Source organism: Elephas maximus, chromosome 7 (genome assembly GCF_024166365.1).
Source record: "Elephas maximus indicus isolate mEleMax1 chromosome 7, mEleMax1 primary haplotype, whole genome shotgun sequence".
Taxonomy (NCBI): Eukaryota; Metazoa; Chordata; class Mammalia; order Proboscidea; family Elephantidae; genus Elephas; species Elephas maximus.
Window position 1 is genome coordinate 20,817,803 of NC_064825.1, and position 26,523 is coordinate 20,844,325.

Here is a 26,523-nt window from a genome sequence, read left to right on the forward strand (position 1 = left end):
GGACATGAAAAGAGTGGAGGGAGGGAGCGGACTGTCTCATTAGGAGAAGAGCAATTGGGAGTATGCAGCAAGGTGTATTTAAGTTTTTGTGTGAGAGACTGATTTGATTTGTAAACTTTTACTTAAAGCAGAATGAAAATTAAAAAAAAAAAAATGGGCAAAGGATATGAAGAGACACTTCACCAAAGAAGACATTCAGGCAGCTAACAGATACATGAGGAAATGTTCACAATCATTAGCTATTAGAGAAATGCAAATGAAAACTACAATGAGATACCATCTCACCCCAACATTGCTGGCAAGAATAATAATAATAATAAACTGAAAACAACAAATGCTGGAAAGGTTGTGGGGAGATTAGAATTCTTATGCTCTGCTGGTGGGAATGTAAAATGGTACAATCACTATGGAAAATGATATGGCACCTCCTTAAAAAGCTAGAGATAGAAATACCACAGGATCCAGCAATCCCTAGGTATACATCTTAGAGAAATAAGAGCTGTTACATGAATAGAGATATGCACATCCATGTACACTGTAGCATTATTCACAATAGCAAAAAGATGGAAACAACCTAGGTGCCCAACAACAGATGAATGGATAAACAAACTATGGTACATACACACAATGGAGTACTATTCAATGACACAGAACAATGATGAATCTGTGAAACATCTCACAACTTGGGTCAATCTGGAGGGTATTATACTGAGTAAAATAAGAGAAATCACAAAAGGACAAATGCTGCATGAGACCACTCTTATAAAAACCCAAGAAAAGGTTTACACACAGAAAAAAATAATCTTTGATGGTTATGAGGAGGTGTGGGGAGGGGAAATCACTAATTAGATAGTAGACAAGTATTAATTTTGGTTAAGGAAAAGACAACACACAATACAGGGGAAGTTAGCACAACTTGACCTAGGCAAAGTCATAGAAGCTTCCTAGACAACTCCAAATACCTTGATGGACTGAGTTTCTGGTACTGAGAGCTGGGGACTGTGGTCTCAGGGGATATCTAGGCCAGTTGCCATAACATAGTTCATAAAGAAAGGAGAATGAAGAAAAGCAAAGACACAAGGAAAACATTAATCCAAAGGACTAATGGACCACATGAACCAAACCATCCACCAGCCTGAGCACAGAACTAGATGGTGCCCTGGTGGCTACCACCACTGATAGCTCAGACAGGAATTACCGTAGAGGGTCCCTGACAAAGTAGGGGAAAAAAAATGCAGAAAAATATTCCAAGTCACAAAAAACAAACAAACAAAAAAACCCCAGACTTTCTTGTCTAACAGAGACTGCAGAAATCCCTGAGACAGTGGTCCCCAGGTACCCTGCTAATTGAAAACTGAAGCCACTCCCAAAGTCCACCTTTCCAGCCAAAGATTAGCAGGCCTACAAAACAAGCAATAACATGTGAGAAATGTGCTTTTTAGTTCAATCAAGTACGTGAGACCTAGTGGGCAATACTTGCCCAAAAGCAAAGATGAGAAGACAGGAAGGGACAGGAAAACTGGACAAATGGGCACTGGGAACCTGGGGGTGGAAAGGGGGAATGTAGACATAATATGGGGATTGTAACCAATGTCACGAAACAATTTGTGCATAAATTTTTGAATGAGAAACTAATTTGTGCTGTAAACTTTCACCTAAAGCACAGTAAAATTAAAAAAAGTAAAACATTTTACTTGAAAGAATCTAAATTGGAATCAAATATAGGTAAGGCTATGCTTACTGTAAATTCTCCAAACTGCTCACAGAAAGATTGGCATGACTGGATCGACATAGAATAAGGGTGAATGCAACTGGAGAATTTTTCCTTACAGTGATTATTATCTTGGTTTCAAAGAAATTTGTTTTAAAAAATATTTCCCTGTTGAAACATAGTTTACTTTTCTCTCAATTGAAAGAAAATTGGAAGGACTGTCATAAAAAGGAAAGAAATTTTACAAAAACCGATTCATGTTCTTTTGTTATTTATGATAAGAATTATTCACAATAGAACCAAATCTGGCCCTGTTCCTACATGGACAATATAATCTTGAAATAAATATGACTTTCACAATAATTAAAGAGAATTAAAAACTGGTTGAGAAACCAATTAAAACACTAATTAAACATTGGCTGAGAAACCAGAACCTTAAATTCTGTTTCCAGTTGTTAATTCTAAGGTCTTCACGATTTTTTTAGATAGAAATACATAGATGTTTGGTATGATCTCTCTTTTTCTCCCTCTTTTTCTATCTCCATTTCCATCTTGATCTCTATCTACCTCTATCATCTCTCTTTTCAATTGGTACTGGTCTCTCTTAAATTATAAATAGTATTTTAGGAAAGTTAAGCTGAGATACAAAGTGATGCTCATCTCAAATCATAGGACTCAAACAAAATAAACAATTATCTGTGAGCTGGCAAAAGGACATATAATTAATCTGAGCATAGTTTACTATTTTGCTTCCCAAACCCCGTGAAATATGTACCTGTTGCCATGATATTTACGAGCAAGAGTTCAAGTGACCAAAAAAATGAAACAGTAAGTAAATCATAGTTTTGTTCCAAAAATCAAAAAAAAATACAGTTTCTTAGCAATTTTTGTTTCAGTATGGAAAACACCACCATAAACAACCAAGTTTCCAGCTTATCTTCTGACACAGGATGCACACTGGTATTCAGTTAACTCAACTCTGACACTCCAAACAATTTTGAAAACTTTCTACTCTCTTAGCTCATCATTTTCCTTGTGCTGCAGGCAATATATTTCTCACTGGTGGCAGGCAGAGACATAGCCATGACAAGTAAACAGAATGGCAATAAAACAATGTTATCATAGGTGCTCAGTTTCCTGTCCAATGGCATTTAGAGCATATGACCTTTAATTACTCATCTGGTACTCTGATACATGTCAAGGAAACCATGTATATGTCACAAGGTATGTTCCCCAGTCAATACACTGTCTAAAAGAATGAGCATACATTCAAAGAGAGCAGCAGCAATAGAGAATATGGGATCCCACTGTACCTGGTGAATGAGGCGGAGGAGAGCACATCAGAACAACCCCCTGGCCTTCCCTCACAGAGACTGCACTTCTTGTCCGGCCACTAAAATTTCCCAGATCTGTCAACATAACACAGCATTTAGATGCAAGGTAAAAAATGAATTTAAAGAATTACTGCTATTGTAACTTGTATTTACTTTTCACCCATTATCCTGACGGGGTTTCTTTTTGTTTGATAAGCAGTGATAGGAGAGCCTTAAAAATAAATCTATACCATCTTATTTTAAATATCACGATATTCAGATTATATGCACACTCTTTATTCCTATTAATAGGGCATGCAGATTGCCAGTGTAGGAAAAAATTAGACAATACAGCATTTACAACACATTACATTGTTCTTTTATTCCTTTATAATATTTCCTACATATTGATTTTTCTCTTGCCAATAAAACCCATTTGTGCATAGTGAAAAGAGAAATGGAGGTGGTTAGGAGTGCTTGGTGTCCAGCCTACTGCCTCATTATAGGAATGGTGTGTAAAAACAAGCACGAATTTGCCAAATTAGAGAGGCTTCTGTGCTCTAACAAAATATGATGAGGATATAAAGTATTATTTTTCTATAAATGTGGATGAGAAAGTCATGTTACTTTCACTTTATGGAAGCCTAAAACGGTCTGTACAAATTAACTATACTCATCCCTTTTGATTACTCTGCGAGTATTACAGCTATCAGAATACACTTACTTGTATAAGGAATTACAACATCAAGATTCACTTGCCTTTCCTTTAATTATGTTGCATTTACACAATTTGAAAAGACTCCCCTAAAAAGAGAGTGGTCCAAAAATGAATAATGCAAAACTTTATTTGCATTTCTATCATTGCTTATTAGTCTATTGATATCTCAGTACATATGTCCCCTTCCCCTTTTTTGGGTTGGGTTGACAAATGACGTGATTCTTAGAATAGTTTCTTACAGATGGTAGTTCAATATTTTTTTAATTTAGCATTGTTCCATAATCCTGGGTCTATAACCATGTTTCCATGGTGACAAATGCTTCTAAAACAGAATTATCTTAAATCTTTTATTTAGGAAAAAATAGTACATTTCATATTTATACAAGGTAGGCTCTCAAATTTAATGTTTATTAATCTAACAAATTATGAGAGTAAACATTCAAGGAAAGATAATGAATGGGAAAGAAGAAAATGTTGCTGTTAAGTCCTTTTGAGTCAGTTGTGACTCATAGAGACCCTATATGCAATAGAACAAAACATTGCCCAGTCCTGTGCCATCCTCACAATAGTTGCTATGTTTGAGACCATTGCTACAGCCACTGCATCAATCCATCTCATTAAGGGTTTTCCTCTTTTTTGCTGATCTTTTACTTTATCAAGCATGATGTCTTTCTCCAGGGACTGGTCCCTCCGGTAACATGTCCAAAGTACTTGAGACAAAGTCTCACCATCCTCCCGTCTAAGGAGCATCCTGGCTGTACTTGTTCCAAGACATATTTGTTTATTCTTCTTGCTTGGCCACCATCATAATTCAAAGGCAACAATTCTTCTTCCTTATTCATTGTCAAGCTGTCACATGCATATGAGGTGACTGAAAATACCATGGCTTGGGTCAGGCACACCTTAGTCCGCAAAGTGACATCTTTGATTTTTAACACTTTAAAGAGATCTCTTGGAGCAGATTTGCCCAATGCAAAATGTTGTTCAATTTCTTGACTGCTGCTTCCGCGGGCATTGTGAATCCAAATAAAATGAAATCCTTGACAACTTCAATTTTTTTTTTCTCTGTTTTTCTTGATATTGCTTATTGGTCCAGTTATGAGGATTTTTGTTTTCTTTATGTTGAGGTGTAATCCATACTGTAGTCTTTGATGTTCATCTGTAAGTGCTTCAAGTCTTCTTCACTTTCAGCAAGCAAGGTTATATCATCTGCATATCACAAGTAGTTAATGAGCCTTCCACCAATCCTGATGCCACATTCTTCTTCACATAGTCCAGCTTCTTGGATTATTTGCTCAGCACACAGATTGAATAAGTATAGTGAAATGATGCAACCCTGACACACCTTTCCTGATTTTAAACCTCGCAGTATCCCTTAGTTCTCATCGAATAACTGCCTCCTGATCTGTCTACAGGTTCCTCATGAGCACAATTAAGTGTACTGGAATTCCTATTCTTTGCAATGTTACCCATAACTTGTTATGATCCACAGAGTTGAATTCCTTTGCATAGTCAATAAAACACAGGCAACCTTCTTTCTGGTGTTTTCTGCTTTCAGCCAGGATCCATCTGACATCAGCAATGATATTGTCATTCTATGTCCTCTTCTGAATCTGGCTTGAACTTCTGGCAGTTTCCTATCAATGTACTGCTACAACTGCTTTTGAATTGTCTTCAGAAAAATTTTACATTTGTGAAATATTAATGATATTGTTCAATAATTTCCCTATTCTGCTGGATCACCTTTCTTTGGAATGGGCAGAGATACGGATCTCTTTCAGTTAGTGGCCAGGTGACTGTCTTCCAAATTTCTCGGCATAGATTATTGAGCAATTCCAGCCTTACATCCATTTTTGAAACATCTCAATTGGTATTCCGTTAATTCCTGGAGCCTTGTTTTTTGCCGGTGCCTTCGGTGCAGCTTGAACTTCTTTCTTCATTACCATCAGTTCCTGATCATATGTTTCCTCCTGACATGGATGAACATCGAACAATTCTTTTTGGTATGGTGATGCTGTGTATTCCTTTCATCTTCTTTTGATGCTTCCTGTGTTTTTCAGTATTTTGCCCATAGGATCCCTCAATATCGCAACTTGAGGCTTAATCTTTTTCTTCAGTTTTTCAGCCTGAGAATTGCCTGCAGGATTCCATTTTGGTTTTCTAACTCCAGGTCTTTGCACATTTCATTATAATACTTTACTTTGTTTTGGCGAATCTGCCTTTGAAATCTTCTGTTCAGTTCTTTTACTTCATCATTTCTTTCACTTTAGCTACTCTGTGTTCAAGAACAAGCTTCAAAGTCTCTTCTGACATCATTTTGGTCTTTTTTTTTTTCTTTCATTTCTTTTTAATGACCATTTGCTTTCTTCATGTATGATGTCCTTGATTTATCCCACAGCTCGTCTGGTCTTCAGTTGTTTTTTCATGAGCCAAATCTATTCTCGAGATGGTCTTTAAAATCAGGTGGGATATACTCAAGGTGTACTTTGGCTCTCTTGGACTTGTTTTAATTTTCTCCAGCTTCAATTTGAACTTGCAGGCAAGCAATAGATGATCTGTCCTGTAGTCAGCTCCTGGCCTTGCTCTGATTGATGATACTGAGCTTCTTCATCAACTCTTCACAGATGTAGTCAATTTGATTCCTGTGTATCCCATTCAGTGAGGTCCATGTGTATGGTCACTGTTTATCTTGTTGAAGAAACGTATTCCAATGAATAGGTTGTTGGTCTTGCAAAATTCTTTCATGCAATCTCTGGCGCTGTTTCTATCAGCAAGGCTGTATTTTCCCACTACTGATCCTTCTTCTGTATTCCCAGCTTTCACATTCCAATCACCAGTAATTATCAATGCATCTTGATTGCATATTTGATCAATTTCAGACTACAGAAGTTGGTAAAAAATAGTATCTTCATCCAAGGCCTTCATCGTTGATGCATAAATTTGAATAATAGTTGTATTAAATGGTCGTCCTTGTAGATATACGGATATTATTTTATCATTGAAAGGATTGTACTTCAGAACAGATCTTGAAGGATTCTTTTTGATGATGAATGTGACACCATTCCTCTTCAATTTGTTATTCCCAGCATAGTAGACCATATGATTGTCTGATTCAAAACAGCCAATACCAGTCCATTTCAGCTTGCTAATGGCTAGGAAACTGCTATTTATACGTTCCATTTCATTTTCCTGGATTCCGCATCCTGATTATTAATGGAAATTTGCAGCAGATCTTCTCATTTTGAGTCATGTCACATCAGCATATGAAGGTTCTGAAAGCTTGACTCCATTCACGTCATTAAATTTGACTCTCCTTTAAAAGGCAGCTCTTGCCCAATTTTATTTTGAGTGCTTTCCAACATGAGGGTCTCATCTGGCACTGTATCAGACAATGGTCCACTGGTATTCATAAGGTTTTCACTGGCCAATTTGGTTTTGAAGTAGATTGCCACATGCTTCTTCCTAGTCTTTCTTAGTCTGGAACCTCCGCTTCTCTGAAACCTGTCCTCCATAGGTGACTCTGATGGTATTTGAAACACCAGTGGCATAGCTTCCAGCATCTCAGCACCACACAAGCACTATAATACAACAAACTGACAGACCAGTGGCAGAAATAAATCTTTAATATCCTAAAGTGGATCCTTTTTTTTTTTTTTAGAGATGGACAACAATTTGCTTATTTGCTGAATTGACAATCAAATCATCTTAAATACATCCAATATCATGAAGGACTAATAAACACTGAAGGCATGATGCCAATAAATAATCAGAGAAGTATTCATTTTTTAAGAAAGAATTTAGGAGTTTACACATAGTTCTATTTTACATTTTAAATCATTTAGATTTCCCCCATGTGGCAAGAGAAAAGAGAAAGATAACATGTGTTACTATAACATTGCCTTTACTGAGGCCAATATAGGGAAAAAAAATAAAAAAACAGTCCTAATTCTACTCTGATTGTTGTTGTTTACAAAACATGCAAACTAACCTCTATAGTAAAAATTGAGTTTGTTCATATTTGAATATATGTGACTTATGACTTCAAGTGGAAGCCCTGGTGGCATAGCGGTAAAGCGCTATGGCTGCTAACTAAAGGTTGGCAGTTCGAATCCACCAGGCACTCCTTGGAAACTCTGTGGGGCAGTTCTACTCTGTCCTATAGGATTGCTATGAGTCGGAATCAACTCGAAGACAACGGGTTTTTTTTTATGACTTTAAGTTATATGCAATTAATCCTTAGGGATAGAGATTGTCTTTTTTCTAACAAATGATTTCAGTATGAAAACAAAGCATGGAAAGGTTTCTAATTTTACTTCCTTTGACTCTACTCTTAGAAAGAGTATGCAGGAATTATATAATGAGACAGTGGTTTCTGGTAAGGCTAGAATATCGCCTTAGGGATTTTGTAATTTTAGTTTTCTCTCTTCATCCTCATTGGGTTTATAAATTCTGGGAGGCTAGTTGGATATCAATTTATTTTAACAGAATTTCTTTAAAGATTTTTAAAAAGTATATATGTAGCTTCCAATACACTTATTGCATTTATATTATGCTTATGATGACATTTCAAATCAATTTATTCTATTTAAAAGAATATCTTAATAGAGCATAGTCCCAAATTAATGACTATTTTAGAGAGACTGAAGCACAGGATGACCTAGAAATCATACACACAAAAAAGAAAAAAAAAATTGTAGAATAATTATGATTTGAATTGTGTTTTGAGATTACAATGACCCAAAAGATAACACTCAGCCGTAACTGCTTTATTTTGTGTCAACCATTAGTATCAGTACAATTAACATTTCCTCATGGAATTGTCTCTGTGTCATTATTTCCTAGAGAACTATAACACCAGCAGCACAAAAATAAATGGATATTTTCAAGTGTGAATAGACTTTTTTTTAATTTTAAAAAGACATCTAGAGAAATCTGTACTTTTATGGAGAATGTACTTTTCTCATTTAATTCCTTCCTCCTAGGTAAAAAAAATATGAAACATTACTATGTGTAATGATGTAATGTACAGGTGATCCTTATGCTGGGAAAGATTCAGGTTGATCTAAGGCAGGATGATTTATGTGAAAAATTCTTGGTTAGGCTGGGAATGGAGGCTAGAGAGAATAGTCTGAGTAAAAATTAAGTTGGTGCTTTGTATCTCCTTGTAAACAGAAAGCAGTTATGTTCTTTGGAGGGACTCAGCAGGGAACTGAGAAATCCTTCAATGGATATGCTTGTAGTTTGGGTGTTTATCTCATTATTTTAATAGATTATAAGTTCTTGATATCAAGTAGACAAATTTAAAAAAAAGCACAAATGTTTATAAATCAGGGCTTTGATTTATTTTATTGCAACTGACACAAGGACAAATGTATGTTCATTTATATATAGATGTATAACTTATGTTTAAGAGAAATACACACACACGAACACATAAACATACATCTGCAAAAATGTTTTAAAAAAAAGAGAATTATTTTAAAGTGTTGGCAAGAAACAGGGTGCAAGAAACTGGGAGTAAGGAAAGCACGTGAGGAATTCCAGACCCTGATCTCATGACAGTTGATTTAGTTATTTGAGGGGAGAATAAATGTTATACTATTCATAATGCCTACAGGGTCGCTATGAGTTGGGATCGACTGGGCAGCACTGGGTTTGTTTCATTTTTTTTGTTGTTTTTGTTCATAATGAAGTGCTGTGGTCCATCTTCTTCCTGGGCTTCAATCCGCTAATCTCAAATATGTTCTGAGTAAGTGGCAATATTAGGCTTATGGGAGTTGTGAGTCAGGATGGGAGAAGAGATGGAAATACAGCGTTCATTTTGAGGTGCCCTTTTTTTTTTTGACTACACATTTATCCTGTAAGTGGTTCTAGAAAATTTTAGACTGTCAATGTTCTAGACATTCTCAATTAATTCTCCATAACTTTGAAAATGCTATAAATGCAGATCTAATTTGTTATAATTTCTAACGTTTTTCACGAAATTGGGATTTTGTGAAACTTTTGAAAAAGGCAAACCATATTGAAGGAGGTGTCAGAGACTTGAGTTTTATTTGTTTTCACTCCTTGGTGATGTTTGGGTATCAGATTTGTTATATGTAAAATAGGGGAACTGAGCTGAGTGTTCTTTCTGAGGTTTCTCTTTTTAAATTCCGTGATTTCTCTGAAAATGACTGACATGTTTTCAAATATCGATTTGTTATTTGCTGTGTCACTTGCAAAGTGATTGTGTATTAAAGTCTTTAAGCATTTGTATTTGTTATTGTTGTTATTATCATCAGGGTTAAGCAGATAATCATAAAAAAAAATTTTTTTTTTTTTTTATAATCATAGGATTTTCTTTTTTTTTTTTTGGTCCCAAGTAAATCTCCTGTAAAACACATTGAGGGACCGCGTCCGAAATGTCCGAAAATAAAGGGGAAATAAAAGGAAATGGATAAGTAAAAATCGCAGTAGGTACTAGATACTGACTCCGTGCCAGACATTCTGAAACGTAATTTAGAGACATTAAATTACTCACAGTAATTAGATTTCAGTTTCTGTTTTAAAGATTATTAAACTTAAGTGAAAAGTAAATGGATCACTTCAGTCACACAGTTGACAAGTAGTGAGTTGGCATATCAAGCTCGGTGTCATTGACGCCAAGTTTTTTAAAAAGTATATTAGGGCAAAAGCAATTCAACATTTGGAAGTCAGACCAAATTTGTTTTCAGAATTTGGAAATAATTTTCATAAGGATCTCTTCTTAAAAAACCTGTAAATGGTCATGTATAACAGACGAAAGACATGGAGATAAGCAAATTAATGCTGAATAGAAAAAAAAAATCTTTATGTTGTTTTTGAGACAGAAATAAATTAGTATCTTCTAATCTATAGTCATTTGCATGTACAGGCTGCCATAAGATACTCTACAGCAAGCAGGGTTGTTAACAGTATTTAGTAAAATAAAAATTTGTTAACTGTCGACTGGAAGCCATAGGCACGTGAGGATTTGTGGTGGTTTACTGGCAAGTATGAATTTGTAAGCCAGTAATCAATTTATAAGCAGATAGGGCAGGGCTTATTATCCTCATTGATTGATGAGGACACTGGCATTCACTAAGGTTAAGTAATGAGAAAAAAAAAAACAGCTCACATTGAGTAAGGATTTGGTCCTTCTAGATGACTAATTCAGTTATAGAACTAACATATTTTTAATCCAGAGTTATTTTGATGCTCTTAATTTAGAATGTTTTCAATCAGTAGTTATTTCTTTCTTAAACATTTTCCTATTACACCACATGAGATAATGTTACAATTCTTTTAAATGTTTGATATAAGTTATCTGTAAATAGGTTATCATATCACCTTGTAAAAGTGTTAATTATTTAAGAAAACTGGTCTCTAGAGAATATCACTTGATACCTAATTATAGGTATCTCAAAAATATACTCCCATCTCTTACATAAAGATAAGAATTGAATTAAGATACAACTGGAGATGTGGTGAGTTAAATCTGTAAGAGATAATGACAAGTTCTAACGAAACTTTCTTCAGCTCCATTTTAACTCTGGTTTTATTTTTTTTATATATAAAACAGGTCAGATGAATATCTTTTGCTATGACTTGATATAAAACAGGTCAGATGAATATCTTTTGCTATGACTTGACATTTTCACTTTACATATATCAGATATGAATCATCCAGCCAAAGATTTCACTGATTATAAAGGGGAAACCAAAGCAATCAAGCTCACGTTTGCCTTGAAAGAGACAATTTTAACTGCATTGTAAATGATAGAGTAAATTGTAATTGCTTTTGTTAAAAGATAAATTATCTACAGTGTGTGATAAAAGTTTTTTTTTTAGATTTTTTGGTTGGTATCTTGATGTGTTACAAAAAGCTACTTCAGCAGCAAATAACATATATTGCAAAATAATCTCAAACGTGAGTGTTGTGTATTAGTGTATTTGACCTGTGTAAAGATAATCTATGAACCCTGGTAGAGGTTCTATACAAAACCCCAAAAAACCCATTGCCGTTGAGTCGATTTGGATTCCTAGTGACCCTATAGGACAGAGTAGAACTGCCCCATAGGGTTTCCAAGGAGCAGGTGGTAGATTTGAAATGCCGACCTTTTGGTTAGTGGCTGAACTCTTAACCACTGTACTACCAGGGCTCCACAAGAGGTTCTATATATTTGACTAAATTCCTGACTTCCACACAAGCAGTTAAATGGATAATTCTTATTTATTCCCTTCTAAATTCAGTTTCTTTTTTTCCAAACTCAGATCAGTCTTAATCCATAAAATTCTTAGGAAATTGTTAGACTGAGCACTACAAAAAAAAAAAAGAGAGACAGAGTCTGTAAAGGAATTTCGAGTATTAAAGATCCATAGTGATGGGGAGGTACCACTTAGTAAAACTAACAAGTCATTTAGTACATAAATTTCTGTAACTCATTAATCTTTTTCTCTGTCCTTCAAACTCTCAGGTCTAACTACCCTCTTTAGCTAGCTTATATTTTATAATACTTTATTATACAGTTACCTCCTTGCCTACAACCACAAGTCCTTACCCATTTCTCCCTCCATCTTATTCTGCTTGCACAACTTCAACCTTCGTTAAACAGAATCTGACTATTCTACTCTGTTTTTGGGCAACTGAATGTGGGTGGAGAAAAACATCAACTATGATGAGTTATTTCATGATCATGGATTTCAGATAGATTTTGTGCTCTCTGAAAATCCCCTAGACAATTATTTCACATCTACTCCCTCTCAAAACAACCTCCTGTTCCTGCCTCCCACTTCCTCCCTCTTTTTTCAATGAGAAAATAAAACCAATCAAAAGGCAACTTATGTATATCCCACCTGTGGTGGACCCTGTGATATGTGTCCTGGATCCCCTTTCTATAAAGGACTGGTTGCCCCAACTGTTGGAAGTTTTATTGACAAACAACCTTCAAATGTCAAACACTTCAGGGGCAGTCTCTGCTAAAGAGGGCCACCTCACCCAAGGTTATGCTGCCCTTCTTGGCAGCACACAGATATTGATTAATCAGTGAGAGAGGATAATGACCTGACAGCCTCAGCCCAATTCCTGGTATCCTAGACAGGCCATTCTATCTTTAGAGCTCCTTCGTGGGTTGGCTGAGACTGATGTTGGGACTGCATTATAGCTTGAATTATCCTCCTGCCCACTCCTGCTTCTGTTTCCTTCATCTTCCACTGAGGTTGATTCCAAGGGCACTTCTTAATAACCATCATCTGCACTAAACTATCTCAGAGTCAGCTTCCTGAGGAAGTCAACTCGTGGTTCCACCACAATAGCTATCAATCTACCTGCATTTGGTCTTATCACATCTTCCATCTATTTAGTATGAATGAACTGTTTGTGCTAGCAACCAACACTGGTGTTTCTCCAAAGGTCGAGGGAATAGAGGTAGGCAAAAAAAATTATCTTTTTTGATCCCATTTCCCCCTCCTGGTACAACTGCGTTTTTGTTCTCTTCCTCTGCAACAAAACTCCAATTTTCTTCAAAGGCTCTCAAACCAGGCTGTGTCCCTACCACTCCACCAATATACTATTTAATGATTAATTCCTCAGTCCTCATCTACTTGACCTGAAGCAATCTTTGGGTTTACCAGTCCCTTACTCTGAAAATAATTCACTTGAACCTCTCCTACTTCACTGACCTTTCCTCTTCACTTTCATTAGTTTATACCTCCTCATCTCCCTGTTACTTAAAAATTTAAGGCCCCAGGCTTAGTCCTTGGATCTTTTATCTTTGCAGTATACACTCACACTCAAAGTTATCTAGCCCTTAGATTTAAAAATCACACATATTATGAAGATTCCCAAATTCTGTTCTTCCTGAACACATTCGTTGAGCTATAGACATATATATATATATATATACTGTTTGCTGACATTTCCATTTGGATATTTAACAGTATTTGCAAACTTAACATATCCTAATGGAGTTTCCAATTTCCACCCACCAACCTACCCTTCCTATAACATTTCCCCACAGAATAAATGATAATTCTATTCTTTCATGTCTTAAGGCCAAAATTCCAAAAGTAAAATGCTTTTCCTGTATTTCTCTCACATCCTATATACAATTCATAAGAAAATCCTGTGGGTACTATTTCATAATATATCCAGAATCCAACAAATTCTAACCATCTCTACAGGTTTTGCCTGGTTGTTTCTTACTTAGATTGCTGTGGTAGTCGTCAAGCTGGTCTTCCTTTGCCCTATTTCAGTCTATTGTTAGAACAACAGCCAGGGTGATTCTTTTATAACTGAGATTATATGCCCTAAATGACTTCCAATCTTAGTGTAAAATCTATAAACTATTTACAGTGGCCTGCAGGCCCTAGACGGTCTACCTTTCATTGCCTCTTTCACACCATCTTCTACTACGCTCTTCTTTCACTATTCCGTTCTAGCACACTAGCTAGCTTTCTTGCTTTCAATCAAATATACTAGGTGCTCTCCTACCTCAGGACCTTTGTGCTCGTTGCTTCCTCCAACTAGAACACTTTTGCCCCAAATAAAATTGTGGCTTTCACCTTCACTTCCTTTAGGTCTTTATCTTAATGTCACCTTCATGGAAAGATCTTCCATTGACATCTTACCTAAAAGGGAAACCCCACCACCATCCTATTTTCCTTCTCTAATTAATTTTTCTGTTTGTCTCTTATCCTCCATTATTTACTCCTACTCTTGTCTATTGCCTGTCTCTCCACTAGAATGTAAGTTCTATGAGAACAGAGATTTTGGTTTGCTTTGTTCATCATAATATCCCTAGATCCTTGTTCCAGCTGTTCCCTTTGCCAGGAATACTCTCTTTCTTAATGTTTGTATTAATCTCTCTAACATTGTTCAAGTCTCTGCTGGAATGTTACCTTTGCAGAGAGGATTTCTTTAATCACTAGGTTCTTCCTTTCCCCCTCCCCTTTTCTGTTCTGCTAATTCTTATTCTTCATTCATAACATACCACCTGACATATTATATAATAATGAGTTTTTAAATTTACTGTCTTCTCTCCCAACTCATTAGAATGTAATCTTCTTGGAAATGGGCATTTTGTCATGTCACTGCTTAAAATAATGGCTAGTGCAGTAGGTACCGGATAAATAATAATCAAATAAATGAATTAATAGAACAATTGCATGTTTCTCTTTAGCTTTTACTTATACTTCAGGAATTCTAGTACCTTGAGATATTTTATCAAATAGTATGCCATTGTATCTTGTATCTTTTCAATATTATAATTTTATGAGATCCGTATCTTGAATTTGACAGATAACTCTAAAAAACTATGTATTTTAATGCTATTTACAGAGTAGAATTCCACTCAAGACTAAATTATGTTAATTACAAAATCATCATGTGTATATCATTTTAATCTTTAGCTGAGACGGAAGGTAGATGATAAGCAAATTTTTAGAAAGTTGTAATCCATACTGAAGTCTGTAGTCTTTGATCTTCATCAGTAAGTGCTTCAAGTCCTCTTCACTTTCAGCAAGCAAGGGTGTGTCATCTGCATAACACAGGTTGTTAATGAGTCTTCCTCCAATCCTGATACCCCCGCTCTTTTTCATACAGTCCTGCTTAGGAGACTATTTGCTCAGTATACAGATTGAGTAAGTATAGTGAAAGAATACAACCCTGACATACAACTTTCCTGATTTTAAACCATGCAGTATTCCCTTATTCTGTTCAAACAACTGCCTCTTGATCTATGTACAGCTTCGTGAGTCCAATTAAGTGTTCTGGGATTCCCATTCTTTGTAATGTTTTCCATAATTTGTTATGATCCACACTGTTGAATGCCTTTGCATGAAACACAGATAAACGTCTCTCTGGTATTCTCTGCTTTCAGCCATGATGCAACTGACATCAGCAACGGTATCCCTGGTTCCCTGTTCTCTTCTGAATTCAGCTTGAATTTCTGGCAGATGCTTTTGAATGATCTTCAGCAACACTTTACTTGCATGTGATATTAATGATATTGTTTGATAATTTCCACATTCAGTGGGATCACCTTTCTAGGGAATAGGCATAAATACGAATTCTTCCAGTCAGTTTGCCAGGTAGCTGTCTTCCAGATTTCTTGGCATAGGTGAGTGAGCATTTCCAGTGCTGCATCAATTTGTTGAAACATCTCAATTAGCATTCCATCAATTCCTGGAGACTTGTTTTTTGGCAATGCCTTCAGTGCAGCTTGGATCTTCAGTGCCATCAGTTCTTGATCATATGCTACCTCCTGCAATGGCTGAACACTGACCAGTTCTATTTGGGATAGTGATTCTGTATTCCTTCCATCTTCTTTTGATACTTCCTGTGTTGTTTAATATTTTGCCCATTGAATCCTGCAATATTGCAACTTGAGGCTTGAATCTTTTCTTCAGTTCTTTCAGCTTGAGAAATGCCAAGAGTGTTCTTTCCTTTTAGTTTTCTGACTCCAGGTCTTTGCCTATTTCATTATAATACTTTACTTTGTCTTCTCGAGATGCCCTTTGAAATTTTCTGTTTAGCTCTTTTACTTCATCACCTCTTCCGTTTGGTTTAGCTACTGGTCGATCAAGACCAAGTTTCAGAGTCTCTTCTGACATCCATTTAGGTCTCTTCTTTCTTTCTTCTTTTTAAGGACCTCTTGCTTTCTTCATGTACGATATCCTCGATGTCATTCCATGTTCAGTGCGCCAAATCTATTCTTGAGATGTTCTCTAAATTCAGGTAGGATATACTCAAGGTTGTACTTTGGCTCTTGTTGACTTATCCTAATTTTCTCCAGCTTAAACTAGAACTTGCATAAACTAGAACTTGCATATGAGCAATTAATAGTCTGTTCCTCAATCAGTCCCTGGCCTTGTTCTGACTGAGGATATTGAGCTTTTCCATTTTCTCTTTCCACAGATGTAGTCAATTTGATTCCTGTGTGTTCTGTCTGGTGAGGTCCTCATGTATAGTCGCCGTTTATGTTGTTGACGAAAGGTATTTGCAATGGAGAAATTTTTGGTCTTGCAAAATTCAATCCTGAGATCTCCAGCATCATTTCTATTACCAAGGCCATACTTTCCAACTACTGATCCTTCTTCTTTGTTTCCAACTTTCACATTCCAATCACCAGTAATTATCAATGCATCCTGATTGCACATTCAATCAATTTCAGACTGCAGAAGTTGGTAAAAATCTTCAGTTTCTTCATCTTTGGCCTTGGTAGTTGGTGGGTAAATTTGAATACCAGTTGTGTTAACTGGTCTTCCTTGTAGGCATATGGATATAATCCTATCCCTGACAGCATTGTACTCCAGGACAGATCTTGAAATATTCTTTTTGAGGATAAATGCAACATCATTCCTCTTTAATTTATCATTCCTGGCATAGCAGACCATATGATTGTCTCATTCAAAATGGCCAACACCAGTCCATTTCAGTTTACTGATGCCTAAGATATCAATCTTTATGCATCCCACTTCATTTTGGATCATTTCCAGTTTTCCTAGATTCATGCTTCGTACATTCCACATTCTGATTATTAACGGGTGTTTGTAGCTGTTTCTTCTCATTTTGAGTCACGTCACATCAGCAAATGAAGGGCCTGAAACTTTTATTCCATCCTTGTCATTAAGGTCGGCTCTACTTTGAGGAGCCAGCTCTTCCCTAGTCACCTTTTGAATGCCTCCCAACCTGAGGGGCTCATCTTCCGGCACTATATCAGACAAGGTTCAGCTGCTATTCATAAGGTTTTACTGACTATTCTTTTCCGAAGTAGACTACCAGGTCCTTCTTCCTAGTCTGTCTTGGTCTGGAAGCTCAACTGAAACCTGTCCACCATGGGTGACCCTGCTGGTATTCGAATACTGGTGGCATTGCTTCAAATATCACAGTAAGATGCAAGCCCCTACAGTATGACAAACTGACAGAAGAGTAGGGGCATAATTATACAGATACAAACTTAAACAAAACAAACAAACAAAAAATACTTTGCAGGCCAATAGGAACACTTTTGTGGCCAGATATTGTTTAAAGGAGAATTGGTTTTTTACACCGGAACTAGATGATGTCAAAAATGTTAAACATTGCATGATTTTAACTCACAATTTATGGTTCTAACTCCAACCTATTGTTCAGAATCTATTTTCAATGTACAATTATATATTTTTGTGAAAGAATATTCCTGACTAATACCTATTAGTATAAAAAAAAAACACACCCATTGCCATTGAGTCGATTCTGACTTACAGCAACCCTATAGGACAGAGTAGAATGGCCCCATAGAGTTTCCAAGGAGTGCCTGGTGGATGTGAACTGCTGAGCTTTTGGTTAGCAGCTGTAGCTCTTAACCACTATGCCAGCAGTGTTTCCGCTATTACTACACCGGGTAGCCAATGGAACAAAAGGAAACTAGCAGACTTTATAATTTGAAATCTGCCTTTTGATAATAGACTTGATAGACAGAAATAGGAAAACAATGTTTTTTATCAGCATAAAAATGTATACCACTTATTTCCAAGACTACATTGTTTTACAGTTTTATGATGACACATAAATAAAATAGAGAAAGCAAGAATGAAATAGCACTTCCCAGCAGCCAGGTGGACTATGCATTTCAAAGAAACATTCCACATTATTTAACAAAAAAAAAATTAACTGGTAAGTAGAGTCTTAATTTTTTTTTTTTTACTCTGGGTATAAAATTATACTTTTCAATCTCGGGCCTGCATATTTTAGCACAGTAATGAATTTTCTCCTCCCAAATCCAACCCAGTCCAAATTGCATGATAATCTCTATAATGGTGGTTTCAGTTTTATTTTGGTTTTACTAGAATTTTCCTTAATAAACTAATATGTGTGTTTGTAGTTGTTTTCAACTATCGTATGTATTGTAGAACATTTCATACAGCTTTGGAACCTTGATCAAATGTTTTAAGATGTAGATTGCTTTCTTCCTTGATTCCCTTCATTCATTTGCTATTGCATAGTTAAGTACCCTAGATTTGCATTTTGTTTTCTTTTACATGAATGCCATAACCTCAACAGTTCTGTCTATATAATTCACACCCTGTTTAAGGAAAAAAATCTTTGGAACCTTCTTCATTTCATAACTCAGCTAAATAGTGATCAATTTTCAAGGTATTTTAAATCTTGACTAAAAACTTCATGCCTTAGAGCAGATCTCCTCCCTCTGTCCTCTTATCAGTGTTTTCTTTTATATCATTCAATTATTTCAGGTAGTTTTAATTTGTGATCTTCATTCAGGGTGGACTAAAATATAAAGCGACCTTTGTATAATTCTCAAATTTTATGGAGGTCAGTTTATTGCGTGTAACAACTCACATATTAGGCAGCATACCAATGGTGAGAAAAATAAAAAGCATATTATTTTAGGTAAGAAAACAAGTGATTGTCTGGGCCAAGTATTCAGCAATTATCGGTTGAATGAATGAATGGTGTATATTTATCAAGGCAGTGGTTTACAAATTAAACTGTTTTAATTTCAAGCACTGTTCTGCTTCTGTATGATTTATCTCCACAAAATTATAGGAAGACTTTTTAAAAGGTAAGTGCATTGCTAAATCATTTATTGAAAGCAGGTTACTTTTGTATGGAAATTTTCCATTAATTACATGATGAAATTCTTCAGGGACTAAAACTACTTTTCACATTATTCATTAACCCATTATACTAGTAGTCTTTTGATTTTTATTTTTGGTTTATAGTTGCTTCAGCTTTTTTGCACCAGAGTACAAGACAGTTCCCAGGAATTTTGCAGGGCTGATAAATCTATTTACTAATCATATTTTTTTTTTTAAAATGGACCATGGCATAAAGCATTGCCCATAATATTAAATTATATGATAAGACGTTGTATCATGTTTGCTTCTTTAATGGAAATGCCTCAGATGTTTGTCTATAAAGAATGATATTAACTATTATGATCATTTTTGCTTCAAATTATAATTAATAAGTTTCAGTGAGAATTTTCATCTCACTAAATGTTTTTATAATTAAATATAGAATTTAAGTTTAATCCACTGACTTTTCCACAGCTGATAAGAGAATCGTATTTTAATAGATCTATTTCTGTGCTATATTAATAAACTTCCTAATGTTAACTCATTTTTGGATTTCTAGAAATTCCAAAGACTGAAATATATGAAATAAAACTGTTCACTTCTATAGTCTTTTTTTTTTTGCTAGTTTCTCCTTGATTTTCTAATAGTGCTTGATTTGTTTATTTTACCATTAACTCATAAAAGTTCACAACTTTTGTATTTCCTTTATTGACTAAATCTTTTATTAATATAAAATTACCAGTTCCTTCCTTCTTGGGACCTTCATTCTTATTTCCTCTGCCTCGATCCCTGCCATTCTCACCAACTTAGGCCTCAACACTCACATTCGTGCACACACACACACAGATGCATAGACATTTTGGTCTACATGTATTGAATTTTTAGGCATTAGCCTAATGGCAGTTCTTCAGCTAAGATTTCACATAAACCGCCTCTCCCAATGTTTTATGCTTACACACTGGACTTTTCTCTTTGCCTTTATTTTAAATGCAAATAACATTGCGCAATTAATTATCTGCTACATACCTGGTTCACCTGACCTTTTGGTTAGCAGCCAAAGGCTTAACCACCACTGCAGCACCACGGCCCTGCCTCTGCTGCATTTGTTTTTGTTCAATGATATTTTGCCATTATATATACATATGTATGATATTGGTTTTGGTTGTGTGGAGATATAAATTGCATATAAAAAGTTTTGACTTAATCTGAGAGTTTTTGACTTTTAATAGAGTGATTTCATGCATTTACATTTATTGTCACAACTGATATATCTAATCTTACTTTGTTATCCTTTCCTGTATGATTTCTGCTTCTAAGCTTTCATATGGATTCCTTTCTTTTCCTTTTAATATAGAATTCATTGTCTTTACTTTCTTGTAAGTATGCAATATATTTAAATATTTATGTCATATTATATCATACTATATTAAACTCCTGGAGCCCTGGTGGCACAATGGTAAGAGCTACAGCTGCTAACCAAAAGGTTGGCAGTTCAAATCCACCAGCCACTCCTTGGAAACTCTATGGGGCAGTTCTACTTTGTCCTATAGGGTCGCTATGAGTCGGAATCAACTCTACAGCAACAGGTTTTTTTCTTCTATTATAATAAATACCTTTGTTTCTTACTATTTCTTTTTTCTTTTAGTAATTTATTCATGTTTTTTGAAAGAAAATTTAATTACTTTGTTTTTATTACTGAAGAATGGCATGATAACTTTTAAATCCCCCTCCATTCAACATCAGACACTTAGCAAACTTTTAAATCCTTACTCTTCAATGCCTTTTTCTGTCTTTATTAATATAATCTGGTTGGAACTAAAATTATTTTTTATTAACTTATTAGTGTTTATATTAAGTATCTCTACTGTCAGCATTTTTGACATTGATTTTCCTTTGATAATCATAACTAAAACAATGGCATTTTAGAATTAACTAGTTTTAGAGAGAAATATTAAATCTCCTCACACCAAAACTTTAACATTTTAATTTTTAAACTGTGAGTCTCTTCTTAGTCTTCAAGTGCACATTGTGATTTATTTTCATGGAACTTTGTACAGCTGAGATATCATTTTTGTTACATTCTGATATTAGTGGCAACTTCTCTGTTTTATATTTCTTGTGTTATAATAATTTTCTTCAAAAGTAAGACATTTCTCCTTTATTATTTAGCATTTAGTGCACAGAAAAAATTCTGGAGTCAATTGGATTTTTTTTTTCTTTGTAGTTGAAATTTTTAAATTAAATTCATATAAAATCTTTCACCACTGTCATTAAAAATTGCTACTATATGTCAAATTATAGATCTTTCCTCATTGTTTATTTCACAGAATGTTTTGAAACCAATGTTATCTACGCATTTAGATTTAGTTTAAAAAATTTACTTTGTTGTTGCTAATTCCTACCCTTTCAGTTGTGATACTTCTTTTTGGTTCTTAGTTTAGCTCTCTCTTATCTACATCTTTTATTTTCTCTCCTATATTTTATTTCCTTGCTCTTTTCCCTGCATTTCAACGGGTCTTCTCAAGGTTATTCTCCACAGCAGTGATTAGATTTTCTCTGTTATAAGTCCTATCTTTACTATCACTAAAATATATTTTCATTGTGTTATTGCCAGCTTGCCAGTTTAGTTTCTTACAACCTTGTTTTTGGTCATCAGTGTTCACTTTAATCTGTTTGCTTACTTTGAATCACATTCTGTTCTTGTTTCATTTCGATCTGTACCTTCAATTGTTCCTGTTCATTCCTCTTTTTTTTTTTTTTTTCATTTTCACGGGTGTTATATTTTGGCCTTATAATAGTTATTTTCTTGCTCCTCTTCTGATTATCCATATTCATTTTACCTCTCCCTTATTTGGTATTACTTTTGCTATAAGACTCATATGTTTGATGTTTTCAACTATTTATCAAAAAGATTTACACTTGATGTTTGCAGCACATAGTATATATTGATTTTCCATTTCACTCGCTTTGAATTTAGGTCCTAATTAAGTCCCCTAATTAAGTCACTTTGAATTTAGGTCCTAATTAAGTCCCCTTCCCAGGTGTCTAACAGGCATTCATCTAGAGTAGCTCTGTTGGACTAAGTTGAGATCTTCTTTTTATCTTAGATGCCTGATACTGTTGCCGAAATGACGGGAAGTAGAAAAACTACAATTTCTAACACTCAGTGTTACTAGGGGTATTAATATTGTTATGGTTTAAGATTCAACACTTTAGTCATCACAATTAGTTTATTTTTACACAAATAATGCGCACCTTCCACATTTGTTTGCTAACTGCACCTGTCGCCTGGGACATATTTTCATAACTGCGCTATGCTAATTGTTTTTACAGCAACATGTAAAAAAAAAAAATTGGCATAGCGGCACTTATGAAAATGCGTTGCTGGGGGAGGGAGAGGTTGGCAAATAAATCAAATAACATATGTAATTCAAGGTGCAAAGTGCCTTCTCTAGAACGATTTCCATTTTGTACCCTATAGATTTATAGATGTTGTTTAGGGATTACTGTAACTGCTGGGAGCATATAGAGAAAAATGCTCTCGTGACTTTGGACAGCACCGGCTGCACAGTAATGCCATGACACGTATTCCTATTTTCTTTCAATAAGCAGGGCTACTCTACTTTTTGAGTTAAACTTTAGGTATTTCTAAACCCAGTACTGCATAACATATATTTCCTATAATTTTTTCCCCACTTGGATATTGAGATTTTAGATTATCATGGCGTTAGTTATAGCTAGTGTATTTGTTTTTCTCCACAATCATTGGTATTTTACTAATGAGGTGAGAAAGAATTTTTAAGGGACAGCTAGCAAAAAGCCATTTTAAACATTTGTGACTTTTTTTATGTTCACTTTTTTTTGAAGACTTATTGATTCAACTACTGTGAATTCATGCATTTTCTTGCTGCCAGTACTTGTCATAGTACATTGGGAATTCATTTTCTCAGTTTTACTTGCATTTTTGCAGGTGGCAAACACAAAGAATATGTGTAAAGAAAAGTTTATAAAATATGAAACTCCCCAGTTATTTCTTTTGGCTTTGGTTAACCAAAGCTATTCATATCACATGCCTCCAGGACCTTTACAGGCCTCTAGATTGAATGGAGTTTAACATTATTGAAATTAAATGCTGATATGTTGATGATCTATGTTGCTGAGTACAAAGCTCTGTTTCTTTGAAAGCGAGGATCAGAAAGATCACCTGCTTTGTAACCACTGAAAAGTTTATTGATGAGAGAAGCATCTGCTTGAAATGTGAAATGTGCCACCATGAAGACTCAATTTGGACTCCAGGAAAAACTAAATGCCACCTAATAGGAGGTAGGTGGAAATGGTAGGCATGACAGTTACTATAACAACAGCAGCAGGAAGAGGTAATTTTGTTTTCATCTCACTTGATAGCCGAATGCCACTGGCTGGCATTAGGGATACAAGCAACTCCCTTCTGGAAAAAAAAACCCTGGCAAGGCAATGGCAACAGCTGCTCAGACACCAGAAACAAAGAGGAATGGTACCTCTCCTGATCTTCAGGCCCAAATGTGTAAATTATGTACAGCCAGGCATAATTAAAAAAAAAAAAAATAACCAAATAACACATTACCTGCACTAACCAGATTACAGATACATAAACACATATACATGCATATGTTTATATAGATAGATATACAGATGTAAATACAATGTAGTATTGGATACAATGCTAAGAAATGAACAGAATGGTGCTATTCTTATTATTATAAAATGAAAATTTGTGGGGAGGTTAATTTTCATTTTTCAATGTTGAGCTCAATTCTCACCACCTCCAGGTAACCTCGCCAAGGCTGCAGTTGGAAGTATTCTTCCTCTGAATACAGTACTTAGTGACCATACCATGTATTTAGCTCTTACATTGATTTTTTTCAACATTTTTTTTTTATTTTAGAACAGTTTGAGGTTATAGAACATATTAGAATACAGCACAGAAAGTCCCCAAATACCATAAGGCATATTTTCCTATTATTAACATCTTATATAGGTATAGTATATTTGTTATATTTAATGAATGAATTTTTATATGATGTTATTAATTAAAGTCCATTTATTGAGTTTTTTTTATTTTTACCTTATGTCTTTTTTTCTATTCCAAGATCAGATTGAAGATACCACATTACATTAAATTGTCGTGTCTCATTAAGCTCCTCTTGACTGTGACAGTTTTTGACTTTTCTTGTTTTTGATGACCTTGACAGCATTGAGGAGTACCGTAGAGTGCCCCTCAAGTGGGATTTGTTTGATGTTTTTCCCATGTTAGACTGGGGTCCTGGATTTTGGATACCACCTGTCTTTCAGTTTGTCATACTGTGGTGGCTTGCATGTTGCATTGATGCTGGAAGCTATGTCACTGGTATATAAAATACTAGCAAGGTCACTAACACTGGACAGGTTTCAGCTGAGCTTCCAGGCTAAGACAGGCTAGGAAGAAAGGCTTGGTGATCTACTTTCTAAATATTAGCCAACAAAAACTTCATGTATCACAACAGAACATTGTCTGCTAGGTTGCTTTGGACACATCATCAGGAGGTATCAATCACTGGAAGAGGACATCATGTTTGATGAAGTAGTGAGTCAGCAAGGGCAAGGGAGATCCTCTGTGAAAGGGGTTGCTACAGTGACCACAGTGATGGACTGGAACACGCCGGCTATCATGAGGATGACAGAACCAGACACTGTTTCCTTCTGATGTATGTAAGATCCCTATGAATCTCAGTCAACTCAATCACAGCTATCTATCTCTATGGGTTATGGGGAGGACAACCAGAAAGGTGAAGTGCCCTGCTCAACATATCATAACAAGGTATCATGCTTTCAGCATGACTTAAATCGCTGTTGATGTTGACCTTGTTATGGTTAAGCGTTGGCCAAGTTTTTCCACTATAAAGTTACTTTTCCCCCTTTCCATACCTTATGGAAACCCTGGTGGCTAAGTGGTTAAGAGTTACAGCTATAGTGGTTAAGAGTTATGGCTGCTAACCAAAACGATGGCAGTTTGAATCCACCAGGTGCTCCTTGAAAACTCTATGGGGCAGTTCTACCCTGTCCTATAGGGTCGCTATGGGTCAGAATCCACTCGACTACAATGGGTATACCTTATACTTTGGAGGAAGGCACTATGCACTACTCACACTTAAGGAGTAGACAGTTATGCTCTATGTCATTGAAGGCAGAGTAACTACGTAAATTAGTGAATTCTTCTGCATGGAAGATTTGTCAATTCTTCCACATTAATGTATATATGTGGTTACTCAATCAGCTATTTATATTGGTATGGACTCATGGATAATTACACTTTGGGTTACAATTCAACACTATTTTATTTATTTTGCTGCTCATAGTGTTCCCGTTTTTGCCATTAGGAAATTTTTCCATTGGCATTGTATCCTCACCATTGTGTTGGACTTCCCCCCACCACCCTTTTTCTTTTTTTTTTGAGCATTTTCTTACTTTCTGGCCCTTATCTTGCTTCTTTGCTCCCCCCTTTTTTTTTTTAACCTATTCTTGTAAAATACATTGCAAGTTGATGAAAGGTCAGAGATTTTATATATATATTTTTTCTTATTCCCTGCAATTAAAAGGTAAGTAGTAATTATTGTAATTATTTGCTTGATTATGATGGCAAAACCTTAAGGCCTTACTAAGTGAATTGTTAGGAATATGAGAAAGCATATGTGATAATAAATTGTGGTCATTAATTATGGTCATTGTATTTGGCAACGGAAAAGATTTATAGAGGTGGTGATCAAAAAGTTAGTGCAGTCACATTTCACTTAATGTCCCTGAAATGTTCTTTGAAATGCTACCTTATGCAATTTGAGCGTTGTGCAAACACCATACTATATACACGCAGTGCCCGGTTACACACCCTGTCCTCCCACACTTCCACCCACCTGAGAAGCAGAAGCAGCCTGGGATCCACAGTCCCCAACCAAGGACTATATCCACTAGGCGAAGGAGGGTGGCCTTGCAGGGATTGTGGCTGCGGGTTGGGCGAGAGCTGTAGTAGCAGCCAGATCCCGACCTAGAGCACGTCTGGGCTTAGGGGGGTGCACAGGGATGGGGCTTGGAGAGGTGGTTGCAGGGACCAGACAAGGAGCGGGTTGCGGATGCTGGAAGCGCACCTGGCCTTGGTGGCCATGGCTGCTGCTGCCCTCTTGGTGCAGCCGATT

At 35.7% G+C, this 26,523-nt stretch overlaps 1 protein-coding gene across 1 annotated transcript in view; it reads right to left on the reverse strand.

The window, feature by feature from the left end:
• The window catches only part of CNTN5 (contactin 5), a 573,072-nt gene that overhangs the window by 470,968 nt on the left and 75,581 nt on the right, over nucleotides 1–26,523 (reverse strand). The window contains exon 5 of the mRNA XM_049889682.1: nucleotides 3,025–3,120. Coding sequence (XP_049745639.1) covers nucleotides 3,025–3,120 — 96 coding nt within the window. The remainder of the gene's footprint in view (nucleotides 1–3,024; nucleotides 3,121–26,523) is intronic.